The following is a 15,873-nucleotide window of genomic DNA, read 5'->3' on the forward strand; positions in this document are numbered from 1 at the left end:
TCACCTCATTAGCAGGGCAATCGCGCTGTGGGTGGAACTGAGAACTGCCACATTTATGACACTGGACACTTCTCCCCCTTGAGTAATGGGCACTGTGTGATTTGGCTGGGTAGCTGTTAGCCTGTTGGGGGCTGTTCTTAGCATAATTCTGGCTACTGCTCTTAAACACCCTGCCCACCGATTTAATGTCACTTGCCTCTGTCCTGGCATCCCCTCGCAGAGAGGATTGCTGTCGTTTCACCTCTTCACTCTGCCTCGCCATGTTTATTGCCCTCTCCAGGGTCAAGTCCGGGTCCAGCTGCATGCGTTCTGACAGCCGCCTATCCATCAGACCGACGACAAGCCTGTCACGTATAAGTCCATCATGTAACACTCCGTATGTACAATACTCCGCCAGCGCATACAATGCCGTCACAAAGGAGTCGACCGTTTCACATTCTCCCTGTTTGCGCATATTAATTTTGGCGCGTTCGTAGATCACATTTTTCTTGACCACGAAGAAACCCTGTAATCCATCCCGCACTCCTTGGTATGTACGTCGTAGAGCAACAGTCAGATTTCATCCGTGTAAAATATCGTCCGCCTCATCGCCCATACAATATATTAGCGTGTTGACTTGATTCTCTTCAGAGCTAGCATTTAGGTTACTTGCCAGACGGAATCTTTCGAACCTGCGTATCCACTTGGCCCACTCTTGCGGCTTTGAAAAGTCGAAGGACTCGGGAGGCTGGATGCTAAACGTAGCACTTGAAACCGCTGCCGCTCCTAGGGCTACAGGTGCTCCAGCGTTATCGGCCACGTTCATCTTTTTTTTCTCTTTGTCCTCAACAAGTCTCAAATGGCACTTATCGTCCGACCGAACTCATACACAACTCTTGCAGGACTTCTGACACCATGTCGTGTTACTTCACACTGTAACAAATACGTGAGTCCTCTGCTTTGGTTGTTAGTATCTTTATTAGCTTATCCATAGCTACATTACACAGGTGTCCATTCCTTGTCCCTGTCGTACTCTGCCTGACCCAGAGTATGGTGGCCTGTACACTGTCTCGTATAGCGCACACACATTGACATAACACCACAACCTGGACATCCCGTGCTGATACTGGAGTGCAAGGAGTGCTCCTGCTCTCACCCCCCGACACAGCCCTGTGTCTACATTCTCCCGTACTGCACAAGGAGTGCACCTGTCCTACCCCCAAGAACATTCTCCTGTACTGCACAAGGAGTGCACCTGTACTAACCCCAAGAACATTTCTATACCTGTCTGTCGCACATTCAATCTGTCAAACTGTCTGCTTGGGAGAACTACATTAAAATACCCTAAAACGCTCCATTCTCTCTCCTCCTGTGTTTGCTATTGGGCTCCGCCAAATCCCCTTCTCACAGGGGGGATCTCCCTTAGATGTCGTGATAGTAGTGTTGCTAGAGTATAAAACAGGCAAAACGGTTGGTAAGTATGTACATATACGTGTAATGAAACACAAATATGGACATGCAATAGCAACTGGGATACATAAGAACATTTTGAAAGATTGAAAATAGAATAGAGCTGATGACGGATCCATTTGAGGTATGGGGGTGACGTAAAGAGGATCACATCCTCTCGGCCATCACCACGGGACGTCCACCACTCCGGTCATCACCACGAGACATCCACTCACAGGGAGACAGGGACAGGCGTTAGACAGTTTGCGTGTTTGTGATGGGCGGACATAGCAATAGATACATGTAGTAAGCATATATGTGAATAGAATAGATACATGTAGTAAGCATATAATGAATAGAATCAGAGTATATAAGAGAATCACGAAATCAAGTAATAAATAGAACTAAGAACAACTGCATTGGATGGGAAACGAGACGATGGCTCAGGAGGGGCAGGAGAAACCACTCAGAATAGGTCAAGGCAGAGCAGGTATGGTCAGACAAGGCGGTATGAAGCTGATCCATGATCTCAGTGGTGCACATAACCAATGTGGGGGTAGAACAGTCACTGCAATCTTGGCCATCACCCCGAGACATCCACCACCTTGGGCGGAGTTGGAGCAATAAATACATGTTGTAAGCATATATTATATGCATACATGGTGACAATAGAATCAAAGTAAATAAGAGAATTGTGAAATTAAGTAATAGATAGAACTAAGAACTACTGCAAATGTATACAGGATGAGATACAAGACGATGGCTCAGGGCCATATGCCCCGGGGGTCAGGAGAAACCACTCAGAAAGGCAGAACAGGTAAGGTTCGACGCTGCAGGTCAGACAGAAGGAGGTATGAAGCTGTTCCATGGGACCGGTGGTGCTCATGTCCAGTATGAGGTAGAAGGTCACTGGAATGTCTATATAGATAAATGATCAATTACAGGGTGTATATTGGAATCAGATCACGTTACTGAGTGTGAATAATCCGTATAGTATAGTTATAATGAAAACCTAAATAGCTTTAAATTAAAGTGGTTCCTGAGATTAGATTAGATTAGACTCAAATGTATTGTCATTATACAAGCAGGGGTGCAGTCGTAATATGGGCGGAGGCCAAACGGTATCCTATTATTATGCAAAGTCTAGGCACTTATCACCTAGACTTTGCATAATAATAGGATGCGCGCACTTCGAAGCCCAAACGCCGTTTGACCGCGGTTGCCCAGCACTGCACCACTGTATACAAGCACAGTACAACGAAAAGAGGTTTGGCATCCAACCAGAGTGCAAATGTAACAGTAAAGTGCAATAGTAATATGTACAATGTACAGGTGATTCAATCAGATGCATGTACAGAGTTGCAGTATTAATATGTACAGTGATACACAGGTATACAGACACTATGGTAGTAGTCATACTGGCCAGCAGCATAACTAGTAAGAGTAGGTAAGGGATATGTACGGATATAGATATAGTATCTACAGATATTTTAAAAGGATATGCAGGTATGTACAGACAGATGTGGATAGATATAATTATATACGGTAAGAATAAATATATATATGGTATTATTATTATATATTATATTATATTATATAATAATAATTATTATTGCACATGCTATCCTAGTCGAGTTATATGGGTTATATGCAGGTGTATAAGTAGGTATTTAGAAGGATTATATGCAGGTACTGTATATTTAGACGGATATGGATATATATAAGAAATATCACTGAGCAATATCACTGCTCACCAATCGCAAGATAAGAATACAAACATCGTTTCCGCAGTTTGGCCCGGGAGAGTGGGGTCTTGTCTTGTATGTTGTGGGGTCGTTGTGCTTGGTGACATGGGAGGTAGCGGGTTTGGCTCGGTGGGGGGGAGTACCTTCCCTCTCTCCTCTACTGAGCCTGGCCCAATTAAATTCAATGGACCTGTGTCGCTGAGTGCTCGGCCCCGCGTGGGACGGACCTGGGATGTGGGGGAGCCCTATTTCTGGGGGTGGATCGTGGGAGTGGGGTGGTTCCTCTTATGGGGGTCTGGGAGGCTGAACGCAGCCATATTCAAGGGGCCCATTTTAGTGCATTGTTGTGTTATGGATGTCATTGTAAGTATTGTCTAAGTGTTGTTTGTCTATAAATGTTAATAAAAATTTAAGTACAAAAAAAAAAAAAAACACTCAATACAATGAATCTCACCTATAGTTAAAGTGGGATGATGAATAAACTAGATGGATGTCCTTTATTTCCAACATTCACTGTATCATTAACCGGCAGGCGCAGGTAATATTTATGCGCCACATGTCCAAGCTCCATAAAGGGTACTATAGGGCATAGTCACAGACGCAGCCTTCATTTCCAAACGTCTGCAAAGATCATCGGCTGGTTACAGAACAACAGCCCTTGTCGATTTTTCATCACCGCCAATAGGATCCTAAATCCCGAGTCCTAACCTGATTACCGATCCCATCCATCAGCTTTTTACAGTATAGACTTGGACCATTAGTGTGGGATCAATGGACAGATATGATTGAATAAGCGAAACCATTTTTCTCCATTAGAGATGTTTCTATGTTCCAAAAATGCAGAAGATCAATACAAATGTTGTTTTGCTTTCTGACATGTTGGACACAATGAACTATATAATAGTACACATGGCTCGTGGATTTAGTATTAGGGAATTATCCATTATTGATAGCCTGGTATCGGCCCTAAAATTATGATACAAAAAAATTATATATATATATATTCAGTGTATACATGTAAATGGATCCATGCAAAATAACTTGGGTAAAAAGGGTAGGTGTAATAAGCTAAGGCTTCAGCCTACCTACATCCATGATCTACGTTACGTTCAGTGGTGGAAAGTAAGTATTTTTACTTGTACTTTATGTGAGTATTTACATTTTAGGGAACGTTATACTTTTACTCTACATTTCAAAGGAAATATTGTAGCTTTTACTCCACTACATTTATCTGAAAAATATTGAATGCTCCCAAGCACTGGAATACACAAACGTCATGTAGAATGCATACTTTTACTTTAGATACTTACATTTTTATTTATTTATTTTACATTTATTTTGTATTTCATGTGGGTTTTTTGTTCTCGATTTATTGTGATGTTTCTTCTTGACTTGTTTAAAGACTTGTCCGGCCCATGGGGACATTAACTTGTGATTTCGGGCTTTACAAATAAATTTGATTTAAGTAAAGTAAATTCAATAACAAATATTATTTGTTTATCTGGGTATTTCTACTTTTACTTAAGTAAAGGCACTGTGTACTTCTTCCACCTCTGGTTACATTTGTGTGTGATGATTATGATCAAAACATCTACCTAACTTACCAATTAACCCTACAACCAATATTGACAGCACTTCGTATACATGTAGTATAAATCAATTTCTTCATGCTTATGTTCACATTGTGAAAGATATTTGATCATGAAAATGCACAATATGCATGAGCATGTGACGGCCCACTCAGTGATCTAGTAAAGGTTGCTGAAAGGTTCAATGCACCCAGAGCATGTTACATAACATCAAGCATCCAAAAACATAATGTAACCCAAGTCACGGTTGCAGGCTGTTCAAACTAAATATCTTTATTTATTTTGCAGTGGGGTGGTCCGTTTCTAATAGTTATTATCTCACTGTGTATCATCTGTTCCTAACCTATAGCCATATAAAAATGGTTCTTAATTTGATGCCTTTATATCATATGTGGGAAATTTTACAGTAGTCATTTGGTTGTACAAACAAGTTCAAATTACAAATTTCCACTGCAATTGTTTTCCAGAAACTGAGGCTGCTGCTACTAAGGGTAAATATTAACCTATTCCTACCATCATCAGTAAACCACAAAATGTGAAATACAATAACGAAATAATTCCAAAAGGACACAAAGATCAAGTATTTGTCTCTATAAAACATGTTTCCTTTATTGCTTAAAGAATACAACTTTGCAGGAGGCAAGTGAATGTGTATCACAACCAGTTTACTGTCTTTACCACACATTCACAATGCAAATGTTTGATACTGCACCAGAGAGAGGGGTCAGGACTGGAGAGAAACAAATGTAGCCAGGATATCAAAGCATTGTACAAAAGTGAAGGTTAATCCCTAATGTCGTGTACGTTAACTCGGATGCAGTAAAGCAGCCCAAGCGTCACATGATAGCACCTACACCTTTAGAAACTCACATACTCTGGGGGGGGGGGGGGGGGGGGGGTGTTAGTACATCCTCTATCTTTGGTTCTATGAGTCAAAAATATTCAGAATTCTGAAAGGTTTTAAGCCATGGTGTAGCAATACTGTAGTTGAAAAATGAGGAAAGTCAAATACATCATAAACAATATGACTGAGCAAAAAAACAAAAAAATGAAGTAATTTAAATGTTCTATTTAACAAAACAAATTCAAATACATATTCACAATCCCCCTCGAAAGGATCCTCTGTTAAACAAATATATCAAGAGGGGGATAAAGAAACCATTTCTGTAAAAATTACTGTATTAAAAAAAAAAAAGAAAAAAAGAAAAAAGGACCACATAACGGAGGAATCAGTTGCTCCAAAAAGGCTCCGGAGCTTTTCTCCTAAACTACCAAAAATCATCTAGTACAACGGACAACAGAAATGAAGCTTAAAAGCAGTACCTGAAGAACTGAACACTTTCTGCACTGTAGCAAACATTACCAATTCATGACCTGTTCGCCTCGTCTTCAGTGTATCCACAAATTCATCTCTAAATCTACAAATCACTCACAACGTAATTCCAAGACAAATTTAACATAAGCAATTGGAAAAAGGAAAGATGAGATGAATAAAACAAAATTAAAAAAAAATCATGACAGCATCTTAATCCAAAAGATTTGTTTTCAGGTACTGCTTTCCAAAAAAATAACTTGAGCCTATATAGAAATCTTTGTTGAAACTGTCCAGGCAAAATGTGCACCGTTGACGCAGAGCTGATGGAGAACAGGTGTCCAAACACATTATATCCCGGGGCCTCTGCCCATGACATCTGGGAAGAGTCGCCCTACTAGACACTGTCCGAGGAAGATATATAACAGCCAGGTTCAAAAGATATCCTGAGAATCACATGTCGTCCTCCTCGTCTTCGTCCTGGGAGGAGCCGCCTTGCTGCGCGGCGCTGGCGGACGCTGCTGCCAGCTGTGCCTGCTGGGCCGCCTGCTGCATCTGCAACCATTCCTGTTGAGCCAGCTCCGCTTGCTGCTGGCGCGCCTGCAAAACAACACACGTTCAGACACGTGGCAGACGCAGATGTATCGGATAAATAAAGTAGGGGCGTCCCTTCGATCTACTTTATTTTTGCCTCCGATCCTAGACATTTAACATTGAGTATCTGCCGATACAGAGTCCCGATCTGATATTTCTATATACAATAATAAGATAATTGATACCCTTGGGGAAATTTGTGTATCCTAGTAGTAGTCCTAGATCTAATACACAGCTGCACGGTACACACTTCAAGTCAATCTTAAAGTTAGTAAAAACCAATCCGATGCAGGTCAAATATGTTTGCCGATTGAATAGCTCTGCATCAAGAAAAAAAAAACCTAGGCTTGATATAGCCAATAGTGATCAATTAAAATATGAAGTGATCAGCTCCGATACCAATCTTTCAGATACGAATGGGACGTCCCTAACATAAAAGAGTAGATTCTGCTATTGTTCTGTCTATCAATGAGCCAAAACGTAACCAGGAGCATTACACACTTATTATTAAGATGGGATAATAGTATAATAAAAAAAATAAAACATGTTTAAAACTACAATGTAATGTACATTGTTTCACATCATACCTTGGCAAACAATTCCTGTTGCTGTCTGAGGAGCTCCTCCTCTGGAATACCAAGGTTCTCAAGGCGAGAGCTTGCCTTCCTCCTTTTCAGTGCTACAGTTTTACACTCCTGCAGAACATCTTTCACCTCTGTGATGTAGGATGCAAAACCAAGGCTTTCAAGTGCTGGAAAGAAAAAACAAACAAGACAGGAAACAATAATGACGCACTTCAGTCAAACGTGGCAAGAAAAGCGACACAACAGTACTGTATATTTGTAGATCTGGTATGTCATAAATGTCTAGATGTAGCAGTAATGTCTATCTGTATGTCATATATGTTATGATGAATTGAAAATGGGGGACGCTGATGTAAACAAGACGAAAGTATTTCTCTGGTCTGCATTCCCTTAACAATTGTGTGTATTGAGCTGTACTGTACCCATTCTGCAATCTGTTAATACAAATTTCAATCACACACCCCCTGCAATCAATCAATGCATTATAGCAGCAGATGGAAGAACTGACCGTTGATGACGTGTTCAGGAGATATGGTCTTTTTTTCCGACTTGTTGCATATTTCGTTGGCCTCTGAAGAAATTAGATGTATGAACTCTGTGCAGCAGTTCACCACAAGCTCCCTCGCGTCGTTAGCCACGCGTACATTAGGAAGGGTCTCTTTTATCATTTTGTTGATAGCTGCCCTGGGAATGGTCAGATCATCATCGTTTCCAGAAGAAGAAGCCATCGTCGATAACAACAAACGGCAACACGGGAGTGAAAAAAAAAAAAAACGTTTGGTAAAATAGGGAGGGGGGCTCTCTTTCTGTGTAACGTTAGCTAACGTTAGTTTGGCTAAACCTAATTCAAAAGTTAGCTAGCTGTCTTTAACTAGCTAACGTTAGCTGTTTTGAGTCGTTCAAAAGCAACGTCGAGACGTCTCTTCGAACAGCTGCTGAGACGCGGAATGTGGGAGGAAACGGTCCAGGTAACGTTAAAAGCACAAGGATGACAGTGAAAGGCAAATACTGTACAACATGTAGCTACGCTAGCTAGCTAGTGGCTGTGGTCCTCCCTGTCGCAAGCAAACCACAACACCGAAGACGAATGGAAGCGGCTTTTAAGAACATAGCTTGGCTGCTAACAACGAAGCGTCGCAGGCATCTGTTTTATGAACAGAGATGCCATTTCGGTCAATCATCAGAATACTGCAAACTATTACTCCTAGTATCGAGAAAAAAAAGAGCGAAACATCGCCGCACAAACCTGACTAATTCATTTCTAACGTTGTCGTTGTCGTTGTTCTATTCTGGCAACACAGGCTGAAATTGGGCCGGACGCGCGTCAGATAAAAAGCGGATGTTGCTCCTATTCTGGTGTCTTCTTGTGAGAATTGTGTTACTTTTGTTGGGTGCTGCCATCTACCGTCCACTCGGAGAATTAAAAAAAAAGAAGGATGTCACTCTCGCCTTCTCTATTCCATTCTAGACTCAAGCAGGATGTCCCTCTCGCCTTCTCTATTCCATTCTAGACTCAAATCAATACACTCCACTATCCTATGGACAATTTAAAAACATGATCACAAACCTCCCTAGCTCAGTATGTAACTGTTTTTAATTCAATTGTATTCTTGTTTTTTCTCTTTCCACCTGTTTTGTCCTATTTATGTAATAAAAAAAATCCTTTTTATATGTACTTGAATTGTTGAACTTGTAATCTCGACGACATTGCTAATGAGGGTAAAACCTCAATGTTAATTTTGAGAATAAATAAAGGTTTCAATCAAACTCGAGAACTATTAGGAATATCTGACCACTAAGTGTGTCCCTAACCACCAAAGCCTGCACGGACTATGGGTTGATTGAAAACTTTATTACCAGATTGCAGAATGGGTACAGACACAGTACAGTACAGCTCAATACACACAATTGTTAAGGGGATGCAGACCAGAGAAAGACTTTCGTCTTGTTTACATCAGGGTCCCCCATTTTCAATTCATCATAACATACAGATAGACAGTACGGTATGACTTAAGATAAGATATTCCTTTATTGATCCCCTTGGTATCATGCCAGTTAGGGTACATTGTGTATACTGTTTACTTTTACTCTTGCTCATAGTATATTATTCAGATTCAAATTCCTTATTGCCTATATTTATTAAAACTTATAATATAACCGATGGGGCCTACAGACCCTTATCTGTACCTTTGTTTACACTGTTTATTTTTCTCATATCTTTATATTCAGAGTGAATTATATTGTTTACACTGTTTATTTTCTCTTATATTTATTGCCTATATTTTTTACTACTATTCTGCCCATACCTGTACCTCCCCTCCCCCATGCTGCTATGATGCCTGAATTTACCCATGGCCATGGGGATCAATAAAGCAATATCTTGGATCTGAATATAAAAATAGAGGGTCTGTATGCCCTCGGTTGCATTATACGTTACAATAAATATAGGCAATAAAGCATTTAAATCTGAATATACTGTAAAAGTAAACATGTACACAAGATACCTGAATTAGCATATGTTAAATGGTGCATTTATATAGTGCTTTTATCCAATCGCTTTACAATTTTTGTTCCTCACATTCACCCATTCACTCACCGATGGGGACCATGCAAGGTGCCAACTTGCTCATCGGGAGCAATTATGGGTCAAGTGTCTTGCTCAAGGACACTTCTGCCCAGGAGGAGCGGGAATCGAACAGAGAATCTTCTGATTACCAGACAACTGCTCTACCTCCTGAGCCACAGTCACCCTATAATATATATACTGTAGCATGATATACAGTACATCATACTGTACGTTGTAGTCTGTGCAGGTTTTGGTGGTTGAGTCAGACACTTAGTGGTCTTCATAGAGGGTATTGCTGATGATGCAAAGAAGCTCATGGAAGCCCCTTTAATCTTCTATCATAGCAAGTGTAGACACAGAAACCGCTAATTAGAAGGTCTACCCCACTTACCCATGAGCCTCTTCTTCTCATCCTTGGCAACGCAGGCCGTCAAGGCTATGCCAATGCCAGAGGACCAGCCTGTGTGATGAGTACCACCTTCTGGTTCACTGTGACTCATGAATAGAGATTTTCTCAACGAGTCCAGCGGAAGAGAACGAAATGAAACATAAGGAGGAGCAATTTGGAAAACTTCTCTCCCACTAATCCAGAGGTGTCCGGAGTCAGCAAAATACTATGAGCACTTGGATGATTTACTACCAAGCATGACCTAGTGTACTGCTGATATACACTGAGGGATTACGCTGATAATATATAATGCTTACTCTTGCAATGATTTGTGAGATTTGGAAAAAATATGGTCAGTAAATCTACAGCACAATCTTGTCGTCTGAGTGAAAGGACTAAAATGAGACAAAGTAAAAACAACTTTCAAAAAAGCAAGGTGTTTTATTAAAATCATGGAGAATCTCTCAAAATGAATTCTTAGTTCACAATCTGTGGTAATTTAGAAATGTATCAGTGTGACAGACAGGATTTATTGTATTTATTTTTTACACTAGCTCTTGTGATAATACAGTAGTGTTTAGCTAATGTATCATATTTTCTTTGTTTGCACTGGATCTTTGGCACTGCCTTTACCAGTTGCTGGGGGTCGCTAGCTATATTTGCTAAACATAGCTAAGCAGTAAGTGTGTCCGACATATTGTATGATTATTACTGGATATTTATTGATTGATTGATTGAAAACTTTATTAACAGATTGCAGAATGGGTACAATACAGTACAGCTCAATACAAACAACTGCTAAGAGGATGAAGACCAGAAAAAGACTTTCGTCTTGCTTACATAATCATCATCATTAGGTGGCTTCTTTGTTCCGAAGGTTGCCTATCACTCTCCAACCCATTCTGTCCCCACTTCTTCTCTCCAACTCCGTGACTCCGCCTCTCACTCCGCTCCAATCACAGACATCGTCTACCCAGCCTCTTCTTGGTCTTCCACTTCCTCTCTTTCCATCCACCTTCCCCATCACCACCTTCTTGAACATCTCCCCGCTGGATCCTCTCAGAACATGCCCGCACAACTCCATCTTTCTCTTTTTCAACCTCTCCAGCAGCTGTCCTCCTTGCATATCCGCTCTTCTCAGTACCTCCTCATTCTTGATCTTATCCTTCCATGTTATCTTCAGCATCTTCCTCAGCGTCCACATTTCATAAGGGTCCTCCATTTTCAATTCATTAAGACATTTAGAGACATACAAATATACGTTACTATGTAAGAATATATATATACCTCTCATTGTACCTCTAATTCCAACTTCAGATAACAAGCACTGTGTGTTTGCAGATATACAGAATTGCCTTGTGTTTCTAAATCAAGGATTACGCACAAAAGAGAGTGGGTGTGCGCATGCAAACGACAAACGTTGTGGAAAGCAACAGCAGTGATGGGAGGATCAAGAAGAGGGCGGAGTTTGACACAGGTCCATTCAGTTGCTGTCTCGGATGGCGGCCAGGGGGTCTGTCTCCCACATCTTGGGGTCCCAGGCGTGGAACCAACCGGTGAAGGTGGGCGGCTCGGACCCTTGCTTGATAGTTGCGATGGGAACGCCACGACGGCCGGCCGGGTCGGAATCCACATAGTCTTTGGCTGGAAGGAAAGAAAAAGAAAACCTAAAATGTTAACACCTTTTGATTGTCATTATGGATATATTATGAGCTGTACACTGTGTCACTCTTTAACCAGGTTATCTGCCGGATTCAACAGGTTACATTTAAGACCTTTTTAATGCCACTTAGAGCAATTTTGAATACCAATTTCATGACTATACTAGCAAAAAACAACAACACATAGTGACACTGAACTGGCGGCTGCACTTGCACTGTGCCAATTTAAATTCTCGTGCGTTCGATACAAGCTCTCACCAGACGCACCAAGCTCCCGGTAGCCCCGCAAAAAACCGACAACTTGAATACAAAAGCATTTCATATATTTACTATTATTTAATCTCCAGACAGACTTTTTAATACCTTTTTAGGCCTTAAATTGAGAATTATGAATTTAATACTTTCTAATACACCCCGCAGATACCCTGTTAACGTACCAATCTTGGCTGCTCCAGTTTTCTCCACGTCATTGGAGTCATTGCCTATCCAGAGGAAGATCTGGTGGGAACAGGGGTTGAGGAGGAAGTGAGACGGCCACAGGGGATTCAGGGATGAGGACACAAGAAAAGACTTGGGGAGAGATCGGATCATTTTCTCAAAATTGATGGCCAAGAGCTTACCTGATCGTTGGCATCCAGGATCATGATGTCATCAGTTGCCATGTCCACCTGTGTGAACTCCCCGGGCACCTCTTCCACCTGAAGGAGATAAACATTGCATCGTTCCCAGCAGTTTCCAATGAAAACAGATCTGGTTTCACACAGCGATAGTAAAAGTACATAATAGAGGCCTTGCACAGAATGTTTATGTAGCTCTCTTTCTTCCAGCATGGCTGCCTGTTACATAGCAACCATTATTTTGTGCAAGAAACAACGGTTGTTATGTGCAAAACAACGGTTGCTATTTGTTGATTTATGAGAAATATATCAACAAAACATAATGATTTGGTGTCTTATTACTGGATATTGTACATAATTCACAGTAGAATAGTACTATCATGCTTTTCCAGTGTTTTACCTACTCTATAAATTAGACATTTTCTTTTGAAAATGGTTACCAATCGTTACAGACAACCATCCTGGAAGAAAGAGAACTACACAAACATTCCATGTAGTACATAAATACTACAAACACTAAATTAACTGAAATGAATGTAAACGCTGTGGTGGAAAGTAAAGTAATTACGATTACTCTAGTAATGTCTTTTTTAGTTTTTCTTTTTTTTTCATTCCTACTTTTACTTGCTTGAGTACCGTACATTCTGTTTTCAGCCATAAGAGTAGTGAATACTGAGATATTCTGGACTTAACCTCCTCCTCCAATCACTTTGTTGATGTGATTAAAAAGAGACCATCCTGGCTTGATATTGTACATCACAAAGAGCATTCAAAATCAGTTAATCTTTTTTAGCACAAAGTCCTAATAGTTTACTTTTACTTAAGTAATTTTCTAGACAGGTATTCTTATTCTAGCTTCAAGGGGCACTTCGCCAAAATGTAGTAGTAGGATGTGTGTGAGATTATCTGCAAAAAAAAATCAGCATTGTTTTTTGGTGAAGTGCCCCTTTAAGTAAAAATGCACTGAAGTAATTGTACTTCAGTAATACTTGAATAACACAGTCTATTTCAGTATTCTTTCCATCTTTGTGTCAAAGTGGAGATACTTTGATCTTTTAAATTCTTGATGAATTGAAAATGGAGGACCCTTATGTAAACAAGACGAAAGTCTTTTTCTGGTCTTCATCCTCTTAGCAGTTGTTTGTATTGAGCTGTACTGTACTGTATTGTGTTTGTTTGTACAGTGTCTCCTCCCCCCCCCCCTCAATGTACAGTGTTACTTGTTTATACAGTGTGCCCCCCGGCCCCCCCCCCCCCCCCCAACCACCTCCAATGTAAATTACCCAGTATGGTTGTCAATATCCCAATGTACCCAACCCCCCCCACCCAACCTCCTCCAATGTACAGTTTCTACGTCAAATGTATATACTCCCTTTTCTTGACTCCTTCTGTATCACAAACAGTACTGTATTTGCAAATCTGGTATGTCATAAATGTATAGATGTAGCAGTACTGACTATCTGTATGTCATGTATGTCATATATGTCTATATGAATTGAAAATGGGGGACCCTGATGGAAACAAGACAAACGTCTTTCTCAGGTCTGCATCCCCTTAACAATTGTATGTATTGAGCCGTACTGTATTGTACCCATTCTGCAATCTGTTAAATAAAGTTTTCATTCATTCATTCATACCCATTCTGCAATCTGTTAATAACGTTTTCAATCAATCAATCAATCAATCAATCAATCAATACTCACGGTCAGATTGCCGGTCTTGTTAGAGCAGCCAAACAGCCGTGGAGGTTTCACCGTCTGCAGACTCTTGGACGTCTGGTAGTCCTTCTTACCGCCCAGCACTGACCAGAAACCAGCTGAGAACAGAGCGGTAGAACAGGTCTAGTACAGAACATGATTCACAGAACATGAACATTCATACCTGTAGTATCGCTATTCAAGCATTTACACAGATGGGGACCAACGTTTTAAAAGACAAACTGCAAACATCACAAAACAAGCAGGATTTTATTCTTGAGCCCTCTCACTACAAGAGACTGAGATTAACCCTCTCACTATGAGAGTCTTAGATTAACCCTCTCACTACGAGAGTCTGATATTAATCCTCTCACTACAAGTCTGAGATTAACCCTCTCACTACGAGTCTTAGATGAACCCTCTCACTACGAGAGTCTGAGATGAACCCTCTCACTATGAGAGTCTTAGATGAACCCTCTCACTACAAGAGTCTTAGATTAACCCTCTCACTACGAGAGTCTTAGATTAACCCTCTCACTACAAGTCTTAGATTAACCCTCTCACTACAAGAGACTGAGATTAACCCTCTCACTACAAGAGACTGAGATTAACCCTCTCACTATGAGTCTTAGATTAACCCCCTCACTACAAGAGACTGAGATTAACCCTCTCACTACGAGAGTCTTAGATTAACCCTCTCACTACAAGAGACTGAGATTAACCCTCTCACTACGAGAGTCTTAGATTAACCCTCTCACTACAAGAGTCTTAGATTAACCCTCTCACTACAAGAGACTGAGATTAACCCTCTCACTACGAGAGTCTTAGATTAACCCTCTCACTACAAGAGTCTTAGATTAACCCTCTCACTACAAGAGTCTTAGATTAACCCTCTCACTATGAGAGTCTGAGATTAACCCTCTCACTACGAGTCTTAGATTAACCCTCTCACTACAAGAGACTGAGATTAACCCTCTCACTATGAGTCTGAGATTAACCCTCTCACTACAAGAGTCTTAGATTAACCCTCTCACTACAAGAGTCTTAGATTAACCCTCTCACTACGAGAGTCTGAGATTAACCCTCTCACTACAAGAGTCTGAGATTAACCCTCTCACTACGAGAGTCTTAGATTAACCCTCTCACTACAAGAGTCTTAGATTAACCCTCTCACTACAAGAGTTTTAGATTAACCCTCTCACTACAAGAGACTGAGATTAACCCTCTCACTACAAGAGACTGAGATGAACCCTCTCACTATGAGAGTCTGAGATTAACCCTCTCACTACAAGAGTCTTAGATTAACCCTCTCACTACGAGAGTCTGAGATTAACCCTCTCACTACAAGAGACTGAGATTAACCCTCTCACTACGAGAGACTGAGATTAACCCTCTCACTACGAGAGTCTGAGATTAACCCTCTCACTACAAGAGTCTGAGATTAACCCTCTCACTACAAGAGTCTTAGATTAACCCTCTCACTACAAATCTTAGATTAACCCTCTCACTACAAGTTTTAGATTAACCCTCTCACTACAAGAGTCTGAGATTAACCCTCTCACTACAAGAGTCTTAGATTAACCCTCTCACTACGAGTCTGAGATTAACCCTCTCACTACGAGAGTCTGAGATTAACCCTCTCACTACAAGAGACTGAGATTAACCCTCTCACTATGAGAGTCTGAGATTAAC

General features: G+C 40.8%; 2 protein-coding genes across 2 annotated transcripts in view; both read right to left on the reverse strand.

Annotated features, from left to right (window-relative positions):
• Nucleotides 1-5,340: 5,340 nt before the first annotated feature.
• dr1 (down-regulator of transcription 1) lies at nt 5,341-8,554 on the reverse strand. Its single transcript, XM_084308814.1, has 3 exons — nt 7,761-8,554; nt 7,256-7,419; nt 5,341-6,674 (listed from the first exon to the last, which is right to left on the reverse strand). Exons 1-3 carry the CDS (start codon nt 7,978-7,980, stop codon nt 6,528-6,530), a joined length of 531 nt encoding a protein of 176 aa, XP_084164940.1. The 5' UTR covers nt 7,981-8,554; the 3' UTR covers nt 5,341-6,527.
• Nucleotides 8,555-10,627: 2,073 nt separating this feature from the next.
• Nucleotides 10,628-15,873, reverse strand: part of scinla (scinderin like a) — a 34,479-nt gene continuing 29,233 nt past the window's right edge. Inside the window, exons 14-17 of the mRNA XM_084309031.1 lie at nt 14,188-14,300; nt 12,488-12,565; nt 12,305-12,365; nt 10,628-11,850 (exon numbers count right to left, since the gene is read on the reverse strand). Coding sequence (XP_084165157.1) covers nt 11,690-11,850; nt 12,305-12,365; nt 12,488-12,565; nt 14,188-14,300 — 413 coding nt within the window. The 3' untranslated portion in view covers nt 10,628-11,689. The remainder of the gene's footprint in view (nt 11,851-12,304; nt 12,366-12,487; nt 12,566-14,187; nt 14,301-15,873) is intronic.

This window comes from Notolepis coatsorum (assembly GCF_963971535.1).
Source record: "Notolepis coatsorum genome assembly, chromosome: 2".
NCBI classification, from domain to species: domain Eukaryota; kingdom Metazoa; phylum Chordata; class Actinopteri; order Aulopiformes; family Paralepididae; genus Notolepis; species Notolepis coatsorum.